General features: G+C 41.9%; 1 protein-coding gene across 1 annotated transcript; it reads left to right on the forward strand.

Annotated features, from left to right (window-relative positions):
* Nucleotides 1-1936: 1936 nt before the first annotated feature.
* CDC37L1 (cell division cycle 37 like 1, HSP90 cochaperone) lies at nucleotides 1937-12243 on the forward strand. Its single transcript, XM_064735946.1, has 7 exons — nucleotides 1937-2154; nucleotides 3824-4105; nucleotides 7018-7108; nucleotides 9097-9212; nucleotides 9486-9608; nucleotides 10488-10643; nucleotides 11589-12243. Exons 1-7 carry the CDS (start codon nucleotides 2050-2052, stop codon nucleotides 11688-11690), a joined length of 975 nt encoding a protein of 324 aa, XP_064592016.1. The 5' UTR covers nucleotides 1937-2049; the 3' UTR covers nucleotides 11691-12243.
* The last annotated feature ends 1102 nt before the right edge of the window (nucleotides 12244-13345 follow it).

A 13345-nucleotide genomic window follows, 5' to 3' on the forward strand; every position in this document is an offset into this window, starting at 1 on the left:
AGAATAATAGTTTAGTTTCCATATGTAGTTTTCCACTTGTGTCAAGGACAACCAGAGGGGAAAGGAAAAGCAATCACGCTACTCAAAGAAAAGCGTCTTGAGAGCGAAATGTAAACAATTTTAGAGAAACACACAGGTAGTAAGAGTAATTTGGAAAACCATCAAGAAGACTTTGGATCAAATAGATAAGAAATATACTCTTCCTCTAAACTTATTGCATACCTGTTTTGCAAATAGCTTCAGCATGGGCTTGCTTGTCAGTAGCCACAGGCATGCTGCCCTACACCATTTCTTAAAAAGCAATCTTTAAACCCAACATACATTAACATACAGTAAGGTACAGGAAAAACACTGAGACTCCTCTTATGATCAGTTTCAGGTATGTAAAGGGGCACTAAAACCACTAGTCCATCATTTATTTAGATCTTCATTTACATCATGTGTCTTCTATACAGACAGAAAGCTCAAGAGATAATAGCCATATTATTCTTAGGGCATCATATTGATCCCAGATCAATCATATCTGAATCAAAATAACTTCAATTACCCTCATATAGACTATTGCTGTTACTAATATTAGGTAAGAACTGTCCATGTGGGAGGTGACCTCTCATTACCACTTATGTCAACATTACAGATCATAAAATCTTAAAGAAATGTAAAGTTCCATTTGAGGAATGGGCCTAATAATGCATTTTATTATGCTGAGATACATGTGAAACAAGAATAACTTATCACTTGTAAAGATAAATAAGATTACACCTGAATTACATCTCATACAAGACTTGAGACATCAATTTCTATCCCAAAACATACAACAAACCAAAGACACCTTTTCAAAGCACACCTTATGAGACAAGAGAGGAGTAACAGGGGGAAGGCATTCATTCTTTTTGTGTTCATCCAAGATGCACAAACTGAGAAATATCTTGGTTTCTCAGCCAGAAACACATCAGAAAATGTAACCTTATGAAAGAAAAGAATACTTTCACATGAAACTCCTTGGTCTAGTCTTAGGCATGTGCACCAGTCCATGTCTGCAGGACCCTATCTCAGAATGGACGCAGTGGCCCCTGGTGTTATTACTGATAACCTCCAAATGCTATCATTGGGAGTTCTTTCATTTTGTATTTTTGGCTTTTATCGTCCCCTGTAACAGGGACTAAATTTCATAGGCCTTAGCATTACACAGAAACATTTGATTACAAGAAAATGATTAAATGAAAACCATTATTTTCTTTTTCTTCTATCTGATGAGGACTTTTGTGAGCAACATACTAGTGTTATCCCTTTGGCCACAGCAGTAATCCTTCTGTTATATAAACACACAGCAACAGGTCCCCTACCTTCCCATTTAATGTAAAGTTTTCCTGGCGTATTTTTCGTGCAGACTTCACACCTGCAACCCCCAAAGAATCAGTCAGCACCTCGTGTTTGGAGGAAGAGCTAAACAGCCAATCCATGGGTAAAAATGTTGGGCTACAACGAGGGCACATTTTAATCTCTGTAGGGGCACTATCACAAAGGTATGGCCTCATTATATCCTAACTTCCATTCCCAGATGAGACCCAAGCTATTACAACACCCTAGACAGCACCCCAGGAGCTCTTAGGACTGAAGGATCGTATATGTATGTACACACATACACACACGTGGCTGTTTGCCAGCGCCGTGCAGCAGCCTGCAGGAAGGTGAGCGGCCTTCCAGCGGCACGGAAAAGGCAGGATTAGGGAAAGGTATAAGGACAGCCAACGGCACAGGACAGGGCCAGCGGCACAGACAGCGATGAAGCAGGGACAAAAGCGGACGCACGGACAGGGGTGCCGGCCACGGCAAGCGCCGGGGCCGGGGCGGAGCCGGGGCCGAGGCGGACCCGCGGCAGGGCCCGCCCCGCCCGCCGCACTGCCTTCAGTGCCGCCCCTGAGGCGCGCCCGCCACTCGCTCCTCCCGACGCGCCGAGGGCGGACGCTCCCGGCCGCGCTGCCATCGGCGGAAGTGTCGCTACCCTAGTTCCGGCGAACGGGTCGCGCCGCCGGGACGGCACCGGGCATGGCGTTGTGGCTGCCGCGCTCCCGGGACGGCGGCGCCCTGGAGGAAGAGGATGAGGAGCGGACACAGGCTGCCGCCTTCCGCCAGCGCTTGCCGGAGGTGCAGGTACGCCCGTGCCCCGCAGCCCCGGCCCCCCCGCCCCGCGTCTGGCGGCCGGGGGCGCGGTGCGGGTCGGTGCCGAGCGGCGCGGCCCGCGGAGGGGCGGCGGCGGGAGCGGGGTCGCCGTGTCGGGACGGGGCCGTGCCGGAGCGCCCGCCGGGGCTCCGAGGGCCGGTGGGGACAGGTGGGTCTGGCGGGCTGCCCTGGTAACAGATCCACCGCGGGCAGGCGATGCGGAAGGAGCTGGGCTGGAGTTATCCCGGCGTCCCCGTGCCCAGGGAGCAAATAGAGAGGCGGTGTGTTTCTCTGTTGGCCGGGGCGAGGCGGCGATTTGTAAACGCGTTGCGAGGAATTCTGTGTGGTCTCGCAAGCAGCTGCCATTACGTTATCCTTCCAACGGTGGAATTTTCTTCTTGTTACTGCAGAAATAAAAATGCTGTAATTCTCAAACAAAGTTGGAACAATAAGTTTGATTTACTTGCGTTAAAGTTTCCTTCAGATAGTCTTTCACAAATTGTCCTTCGTGTGCCCCTGCCAGAGGCTGTCAGCACTGCACATTTCATAACGTGGCAGTGGAAGGCTGAGGAACTAATGCATATGGATGCATTTTTCTTCACTCTTGGTGGGAAAGTCTTGGCATATTAGTGAGTGTGAATTCTGAGCACACACCTGGAAATAATATAAATACGGTTGCTTAAGGTGTCCCTTTTCTCTCCCAGCTATGAGTGGTGACATCCTCAACACATTTGACCTGAAGGAGCACGTGTTTGTGCTGGGCCTTGGCCGCTTTATAACTTAAATACCACTTCTTGTGCCCGTTCAAGAGAAGATGTTGGCCATTTGTTTGGGTACTAATACTGAAATGCAGGCAGCAGTTACTTTACTGTTGTGATCGGATGTTGAAGTGAAGGAAGACCTTCACCTTTGTTGGTCAGCACCACCTTTGTTGTAGAGAAAACTTCAACTCCTCCTTTTATTTACAGTACCTGAGGTTTGTTTATTGAAACCAAGATCAGTGTTCTCACCATGATATGAAAAGTTTTCAAAACCTTTATATCTGTTCCAGAACAGCCATCTGTTCCCAGAGCAGCCAAGGAAAGAATATTGCCTGTTTTTGAGAAAACGGTCTGAGAATCTTGTTTATATAAAAGGTGGCTGAGAACCTAATTATTTGCAGGATCAAGCCTGGGAACTGCTGCTTTACAGCAGCCTTTTATTTTTCCCTTAGCTGAGTACCTCCATGGCCTCTTTCTTTAAGCCGTGTTTGAACTAGGCTCTCCACACTCGGACATCGTAAGCCCAATACTTTCTTATCAGAAGTATATATTCAGAGTATTCTCACACTTGGCTGCTGCTAATGTTCCAGCCCTAAGACAGCCAGAGGGATTTCAGCTGTGTCAAAAGTATTTTTGCAGTCTGGAGACTATTACTGATAGCAGCATATGATCCATGATTTTGCAAATAAACTTAGGGTGACTTGAATTGGAAATCTCTTTCTAGAAGACATAGCTGTATATTGCCATGCTTCATCACTTCTGCTGTTATAATGCTGCATATCTAAGGTGCCTTCCAGGTGCATTTTTATTAGCTTTGGGATTTAGGCCAGTCTGCTTCTATAGAAACTGTAAATCAACATTTTTCTCTCCATAAATAGCATGTCTGATTTTCCTCACAGACATACAGCCAAGGGATTGAATTAGCCTGCCAAAAAGAAAGAGAATTTGTGAAGCACTCTGTAGAATGCACATGGAACCTAGCAGAAGCCCAGCAAAAATTTGGTAGTTTAGCACTGCATAATTCAGAATCCTGGGATCAGGAATCTGCTCGAGCAAGGACTGAAGCTGCCGAGTTGAGATGGAGAGAGGAAGAGTGGAGAAGAAAAGAAGAAGCACTAAACCAGAGGGAACGACAGAATCTATGGAACACAGATCCTGTTAGTAAAGAAGTTTTTAATAAGGTATGACCTACATCATTGTGCATGGAAGCAAGTACTAGCCCGTTTTGTTCATTCCAGTTGTTACTTGTTTCTGATTGTCTTCTGTGTCTTGTACAGCACAAAAACACAATATGTCACTCGCCTCTGTGCCTGGGAGGGTCATGGAATATACCATAGAATAGACCTTTCTAGGACCTGTGCTCAGGCACCTGTAGGACAGGGAGGTGGTTCGGGACATTCAGCACAGCTGCACCAAGGGCAGGTCCTGCCAGACCAGTTCTTCAGTGGCCTTATCAGTGACCTGTGACGAGGTGGTGGCATCAGTGGACAGGTGAAGGGTGACAGATGTCATTTATCTGGACTTCTGCAAAGCATTGGATGTGGTCTCATACAGCATCCTTCTCTTAAACTGGAGTTAGACAGATTTGATGAGTGAACTGTTAGGTGGATAAGGAAGTGGTTGGTTGGTGGCATGCAAAGTGTAGTGGTCAATGGCTCAGAGTCCAATGGATGCCAGTGGTGTCCTTCAGGGGTCTCTACTGGGACCAGTGTTATTTAATGTCTTCATTAAAATTAAAGAGACTGATTGGGTGCACTTTCAGGAAGTTTGCAGATATCAAGCTGAGTGGTGCGCTTATCAGACGTGAAGCAAACCTTCCAGAGGACCTGAACAAGATGCAGAAGTGGGTCCTTGGGGATCTCATGTGTTTTAACAAGGCTATGTGCAAGGTGCTGAACCTGGGTCAGGGCAATCCCCAGTCTCAGCACAGGCTGGGCATGACCAGATCCCAGCAGCCCTGCCCAGAAGGAACTGGGGGTGCTGGTGGCTGAGAGGCTGGACCTGCCCCAGCCATGGGCACTGCCAGCCCAGAGAGCCACACGTGTCCTGGGCTGCATCCAGAGCAGGGTGGGCAGCAGGGCAGGGAGGGGATTCTGCCCCCCTGCTCTGCTCTGCTGAGACCCACCCCAAAGTAATGCACCCAGTTCTGGGGTCCCCAATACAAGAAGGACTCCTGTTGGAGCAGCTGCAGAGGAGCACTACAGAGCTGATCAAAGGGCTGGAGCACCTTTCCTACAAGGAAAGGCTTGGAGAGCTGGAGTTGTTCACTTGAAGAAAAGAAGGCTCCAGGGAGCCCTAATTTACCTTCATGTGACCTTTCAGTACTTAAAGGGCCTTATAAGAAAGAGGGAGAAAACCATTTTTTATCACAGCCTGTGCTGACAGGACAAGAGGAAATGGCTTTAAACTCAAAGATGGTAGGTTTAGATTGGATGTAAGCAAGGTTCTTTTTTATTATTAGGATATTAGGACGCTGGAACCAGTTGCTCAGGGAAGCTGTAGATATCCAATCCCTAGAAGCAACAGATTGGACTGGTTTTGGAGCAACCTAATCCAGTGGAAGATGTTCTTGCCTGGGCAGGGATGGTTGAAACTCTTTGATCTTTAAATGTCCCATCTGACCCAGAGTATGAAACTGTTAGTTTGCCTCTAATACTGTCTACTGTAATACAAATTATTTAGCATGAACTTTTTTTTAATAGGAGGATCTTATCTTTGATTTCACAATTTAATTTCAATGGCTCTCATTGCCTTTTCCTGAGCCCTAAAGTCACAAGCCAGACACAGTCAGGTGATAAATTTGGTTAACATTTTGTGAAGGGTCCCTTCACATGCTCAACACACCAAAATACACACTGAAAAATGCGCTGAAGGTGCACATGTGACATAAACTACAGTTTTGTGAGTGTAGCAAATTAGCATAATTGAGAAGAATGTCCAATTAGAAACACAGATGTTGAGATAATTCCCCCTCTTTGTTCAACTCTCTTCTGAAGCCCCCATTCCTGTCTAGTGCTTTATGGTGGAGTGTTGTCCTTGCTTTCAGAAGAAACTAGATGAGGATTGAGCTTTTAGGAATGTATTTTGTCTTTCTTGCTAACCGAGTAGGTAAAATTCTAGCTATGAATCTATATAGTTATACAGTAATAGGCTACAGAGCTACAAATAGACATGAAGAATATAAAAAAGCAAAAATGAGTTTCTCAAAAATGAGTATCACATCTCCTAATTTCTCCTGATCCAGACTGCAATGTACATGATTCTCATTACTAACAAATCAGTAAGTTCCTATATGAAAACAGAAGTTTTTCAGAGATCATAAGGAAACTTTGAAATTCTGTTACTAGGTATATTGGAATGGGTATCCCAATATTACCAGTTAGATTGTGCCTGGGTCAGTGTGACCCTCGCTGCTGGGCCAAAGGCGGCTTCTGTGGTGCTTTACCCCAGAGATACCTCGGCTGCCGGAGATTGCAGCGGGGCACTGAGCAAGTCCAGGCTTGTCAGGGACTCCGTTTACCTCAGGAGAGAGAGCTTCTGGCGATGATGAAGAGAAAAAAGGAGAGGATTCTGCTGGAGGGTTGAATGTCCAGATGTTTATTCCATGGTTACAGAGGTCTGAACCGGGGCAACTGCTCCAACCAGAATGGAGGCCGCATGGTCTGATTAACCTTTTAAGCTCGGGGACAGGTGAGCTACCAACCAGGTGAAAGGGGCAGGGTCTCAAGGGACTAGGGACACCTATACGGGCCAATGTCCCCCAGGCCTGAGGAGCATCCTTTGAAATCGACCAACCACACGACGCCTTGCTGTTATGTTAGCCTGATTGACAGGGCACACTCAGCAAGGGGCGAGGGGGAAGGGAGAAAGGAGAAGGGAATATTGGCACACCTGAGAAAGGGACCCGGAAGCTAAAAACACACCACAACAACTAGGTAAGACTTTCTGAAAAAAATTTTCCTCAAATATGATACAACTCTAAAATTAGAACATAGCCATTTAAATAGCAACATATTAAAGTATAATAACTCCTTTATGTCACTAAACAGTATGTGTGGATTTTATGTGATAGTACAATCTTTCTCTTCCTCAGAGTTTTATTAATCAAAAAAGAAAAGAAATTGAAGATGAGGCTGTGTCTGAACCACTTATGCAAAAACATGAACAAAAGATTAGACACTTCGGTGAGTGTGTTTTTCCAACATCTTGTGACTCCTACAGAATTTGTTGATTTGCTCCTTCTTGTACAGAATGAATGCTAATAAATGAAAGACCTAAATGACAGACTGTTCAGTTTTATTTTATCAGGACTCCTGGGATATCCCACACCAGTGGGAAAAGGCAGGGACATTCCTAGACGTATAAGTCATGTATATAAAAGTGCATGGGTCATCCATGGCTCTCTCCTTTTTTAAAGGAGATTAAGTTAAATGTTTTATTAAATTATTTTCTGTTACTTGTTAATTTATAAGGGTAATGGCTGATTAAATTGACATATTTGTTAACACCTACACTGGGAGTATGTATGCTCAGAATTGTGTGTTTAAAACTATACTTAGTTATCCGCTAGGTGTCACTTTAGCTCTGTCGTAATTTTTAAATCCGACTGAGCACATAGCTGATCTTGTAATGTAATGTAAAATTTGTATGGTTCTCTGAAGTGCTTGCCATTCGGACTGGTTTCATGCTATATATATATATATATATATATATATATATTTGGAATTCTGGGACAATCAAGAATAAGACTGTATTGGCAGAATTCAGTTGTTCCTACAAAGTTGTTTTTACTTTTTTTTTTGGCTTCTGGGGGACTTAAAGCTGTTTTAAAGAAAGGGCTTTAAAAAGAAAAGGGCTTTTAAAGAAAGGGCTATTAACCTTAGCATGCCTTTCAAGTATCAAGTAAAGGCAAAACACTATCAAGAGTATGCAAATAGTAGTAAATTGGCACAGGTTCTCTTAAGTACCTTAACTGTTCAGTGTAATGATATTGGAATTAGAAAACATCTCTCCTGCTGTTCATTTCAGCAGGTAAAAAAAGAAGAGGCTATCTTGTAGGCTTCCTAGCTGAGAGTTGGGCAAAATTACTCTGTCTAAATTCAAATTAGACTGTTAAAGAAGCAGTCTTATTACAGAAGGTAATTTTTTTTATATACTTCCTGTGTTCAAAGCCATGTTATTATTTTAATTTGTTATACATAAGTCCATTGTAGAAAGCCACAGTACATTAATGCTTTCTGAAGTCACTTGTTGCATGCTAGCTGCTGCCAAGGGGCAGTGTGGACTTCGTTATATTGCATGAGTCCTCCTTCTGGATTCTCTTCTGGCTTCAAAACAATGAAGAACTTACACAGAGTAACTTGAAAACGTCAAAAGAAATACAACCTGTTGCTTTCTCTTTCAGCATTTGTTTGCTAGAACTAAGATTAGCTCAGGTCATTACCATTGCATTATCTTCAGCCCTGTTGTAATTATGTGCTGATGGACAGGTGAAGCTGTACATCTGGTACCTGTTGCCAATAATGACTGTCAGAGATAGGACAACTTGAAGAAGTGCTATGAGTATTGAGTTCTGATTTTTACTTTTGGCTTGTTACTTGAAGCTAGTGCCATGATACTGCCATTCAAAGTTCTAATTAACTTTCCAATACTGGTGGGGGTTTGTTTTTTGTGATCAAGCTGTTTGTATAATTAATTTGAATTCTCTAAAAGTCTAGCAAACCGCATCTTAGAAGCACTTTAATTTTTGACAGTTTACAGGTTCTGTTCTTTTATTTGGAAACATTTAGAGGATTTGTGTTTGTTAGAATCACTTAATGTAAATATCTGTCCATAAACTTTTTAAGCTATTTGGTGTTGTAACTAGTAGATATCTGCACCATTTTGTTAGCTTATGAAAACTGATTAAAAATAAATTATCAGCATTACTGGAAGTGCATGGCTGTTATAATCTACTTTTAGTATCTTCAAAGACTAATTATGCCTTCTAGTAGTGCTCTTTCAGCATTGGTTAGATGTATAAATAAAACCCCCAAATTTAGCTGCATGCTATTATTCTGAGGTTAGTAAATGGCCAAGTTGTTATGTATCCTTGGTATCAATACAGGTAACTTCCTTGCTGCATTAAATCATTTATCTTTTTAGAATATCTTAACTGTGTTTCTCTTATTAGGCATGCTGAGCAGATGGGATGATAGTCAAAGGTTTTTGTCTGATCACCCATACCTTGTATGTGAAGAAACATCTAGATATCTCATGTTGTGGTGTTTTCATCTAGAAGCTGAACAGGTATGAAGATGTTTAAATCTTTGGAAGCACACATTTTCCTATTTGCACAGTAGAAATGTGACCAACTTCATTAGCTGTTTACCTGTTCTTCCAGCCCCCTCTACTTTATTGATGGTGCATTGTCACATTTATGTCTAGTTATAGCTAACTGAGTCCTCTTGTTTCTGTAAGCATCAGTTCACATCTGCTTAGGAACTGGAACAAAAGGAAATTCTGCTGAATTTTAGAAATATATCTTTAAATCATAACTTTAACTTTTTTTCTTTTTTTCAGAAAAGAGCTCTGATGGAGCAAGTAGCACACCAAGCAGTTGTAATGCAGTTTATTATAGAAATTGCCAGAAGCTGCAATGTGGATCCAAGAGGATGTTTTCGTCTCTTTTTCCAAAAAGCCAAAGTAAGTCAGCTTGGGTAATAATGTGAGAAACTCTTGATACAGTGCAAGTGTTTTAGAAGGGATTTCTTCCAACCATGTGAGGCTAAATAATTTTTTGACTGATTTAGGCTTATGGGAAAGAGTTTTGATAGCAATTATTTTCTAGATAGAACATTTTGTTATAATTCTGGTTCTGCTTAAATGAAAGCTTAGTGAATTTTGCTTGTTGTAGGTGGAAAGCAAAATGCGGCTGGGGGACAGCGGGTGTGTCGCAGACAAGTAATAACTCAGTAACAACGGCAAACACCAACTGATCTTAAACTGGTCTGACTATTGTAACTAATTACACACGTTTTCAAAGTCTCCCCGTTACTGTGAGGCAGCTATATAAAGTGTCCCTTTCTCATGACTGAAATAGGGCAATCCAGAGCTTTGTAGGAAACAAGTGGGAAAACTGAAACTGTGATTTGTTATAGACCGTGTTTAGTTGTTCAAGACTCTAATGGATGTTAATATTGCCTAAACTAGTATAGTTAAAATGTGGGTTAGTTTGTGCTTTAGTTTTGATCAAAGGGCTTCAACAAGCACCTGTTGTAAGGATACCTTCTGAGTTGGAATAAATTACAGGCTAAAATTAGGTTTGGTTTTACATGTTCTCAGATAAATCAGTTACTTTACTTATGCATATAAATGCTACAGATTGTCTTAAAAAGAAATCTACATGAAACATAACTTTAAATTGACTAACTTTATCACTTTATCCCTGAGTTGTTCACAGTTGTTATTCCCCAAAAGGTATAACATGTCATTACTGCCTGGATTTTTTTTCAGCACTGTGTAAGCTTACAATTCAAAAGAACAAATTGCTAAAGAACGAATACTTCATTTTTTTCTTTGCAGACAGGAGAAGGCTACTTTGAGGCCTTTAAAGGTGAACTTGAGGCATTCAAGGCAAGAGTGAGAATCTGGTCACAATCACATGGCTTTCAGACCATGTTACTCCATGATCTCAATGTCAGTCCTGGCTGTGGTGGAGAATGGACATCTTTTTTACAGGTAGGTTTATTATTTCCAAAATTTAATTGAACTAAGGCAGGATTAGGTCCTGCCTAGAGAAGCTGTACCTTTCTGAGATATAAAAAGGATTGTTTCTTGAATTGCTAGTGTTTAGGATATATCATGCAGTGTTATTAATACACAGGGCATTTATGGCCTTTCTTTTTACTTGCTGGAATTCACAGCATCAGCAAAAGGTCAAAAGTATATGTTTGTTCATTGCTTTTACATTTTCCTTCCTAAAATAAACACTGCATGATAAATCTGATCAGATCTTAGAACTGTATTCCCAGTCATCACCACAAGCAGTGTAAAATCATGGGATCAGTCAAGTAAGTTACAGAGTCATAGAATGGTTTGAGTTGGAGCAGACCCTAAAGATCATCTAGTTCCAAACTCCCTGCCACGGCAGGGACAACTTTCATAGGGCAGACAGCCCCATCCAGCCAGGCCTTGAATACTGCCAGGGACCTCACAACTTCTTTGGGCAAGAGAAGTCAAGTTTAAGGAAAGTCTTCCTGTAAAAGGGTATACTTAGGTGTTTTTTGCAGTTTCAGTTAGGGCCACATTCTGTAATGAAGAAACAACTTAGAAGATTGTCAAAAATTATGTATTAGGAAAGGAGTCACAATTGAAAGTACTTGTTTGAAATAATTTGATTGAAGTACCTCTCAGAGATAGATCAAACAGCTGAATTTTATATAAATGTGCAGTTAGGTGCTAAAAGTATTAAGACCAAATACAAGCTATGCAAGAATTAAAAAAATTCTTGACACAGTGACAAAATACTGGTGGAGGATGTTTTCAGATCTTACTTCCTTTCTATTGTAAATTTGTCTCATCATAACATGGACAATGGAAACGGTCTCTGTTTCCCTCTCTCTGTTTCTCCCTCCATCTATGTAATTATGAAGCATTAAGCTGTCAGTTTTTCATCTGTTGCAGAACACAGGAGATCTACAAGGTTCCATAAACACAGATGTCTGCAGTTTCAACTCTGTGATACAAAGAGATGAAGAAGAATCCAAAATGATGGACACATTATAGTACCTTTAAGACTGAGGCCAAGTACTCCTTTATTTCCCTTTTTTTTTCCCCAAAGAAACAAACACGGCTATTTTCTTGACACTTAATTTTCTGGGTACTGCACTTTATTTTTGGTGTCAGATTTTTGTTTTTTTGATTTGGTTTGGGGGAGGGACTTTGAAGGGTGAGTAATTAAGAAAAAACTTGTAATATTGTTTGAAATGTGCTGCTAGGTTTTTAGTTGTCCTTGAAGAGCAGGGTTCTTATATTGCCGAATGTGAAACTGGATGTGTTTTCTGCTACTAACCTTGCCTTTCATGATTTTAGAAATTAAACATCTGCACAAATACAATGTTTACAAGAAGCAGCAGATTCTTGGTAGAATCTGCTATTGTCTTACTACAGATATGGATATGTTTTACTCTGAATATTGGAGATTGCAACTGTATTCATGCTACCTTGCTGACAGTATAAGCTCTCAAATTTGGTTATCACTAATAGCAATAAATCAGTATCTGGTATCAGTATTTCTGATCTGAATGGATTAGATTAAAACACTGGCTTTCTACCTCTACTAAGGGGATATAAATGTTATATTGTACTTTCATTAAACATAACTTGGTTTAATCCTAAAACATAACATCACTTGTCTACAAATGAATGCTGAGTTGTATGATTTCTGGGAGTCTGATTCTTTTCTTGTTCATCAGGCTAACTTCAGATTATTTTTTTATACCCAAGTCTTGTTAAGGTTGAAGTCATTGATGAAGGGAACTTGTACAAGCGTTAGGCTAAGACCTCAGTTTAAACAAAAAGCTTTGTTTCAAGTCACATAGGGTGAAGTGTCATGCACTGTTTGAAAGTTACTTCATATGTTACTCAACCAAAGTAGGTTTCTGACATTGTCAACTCAAACATTAAGTGGAAAACCATTAAAAGCTTCTTGTTTAAGAAGCTAGAAATCCAAATACATTTTATAGACAACAGAATCTTGCACTTCAGAACTCTGCTGTGCTTTTTTAACGTGCTATTACAGCAAGTTAGTCATGTATACTTTAATTGGAAGAGTAGCAAAGACAGCTTATGCCTCCCATCCATATTCTTCATGCATTACTGAATTGTCCTGATTTTATGTAGGTTTGGAAGACATATTGATTTCAAAAGTTCAGTGGTCATAGCCTACCTTGTTTCTCGTTCATGCAGAACAACCCCACAAGTGCCACAAGCTGATACAGAGTGGCTGGAAAGCTGCCCACAGGAAAAGGACCTGGCGGTGCTGGTGCCATCAACTGAATGTGAGCCCAGGTGGCCAAGAAGGCCAAAGGCATCCTGGCCTGTGCCAGCAATGGTGTGGCAGCAGGAGCAGGGCAGGGATTGTTCCCCTGTACTCAGCACGGGTGAGGCCACACCTCAAATCTTGTGCTCAGTTTTGGGCCCTTTACTCCAGGAAGGACATGGAGCTGCTGGAGCATGTCTGGAGAGGGGCAGTGGAGCACAAGTCCTGGGAGGAGCAGCTCATTGAGTTGGGGTCGTTCAGGCTGATGAAAAGGAGGCTCAGGGGCGCATTATCTCTCTCTACAACTGCCTGGAAGGAGGGTATAGCTGGGTGGGGTTTGGCCTCTTCTCTCAGGTAAGAAGTAACAGGACAAGAGGAAATGGCCTCCAGCTGTGCCCAG

The sequence above is a fragment of the Zonotrichia leucophrys genome, chromosome Z (genome assembly GCF_028769735.1).
Source record: "Zonotrichia leucophrys gambelii isolate GWCS_2022_RI chromosome Z, RI_Zleu_2.0, whole genome shotgun sequence".
NCBI lineage: Eukaryota > Metazoa > Chordata > Aves > Passeriformes > Passerellidae > Zonotrichia > Zonotrichia leucophrys.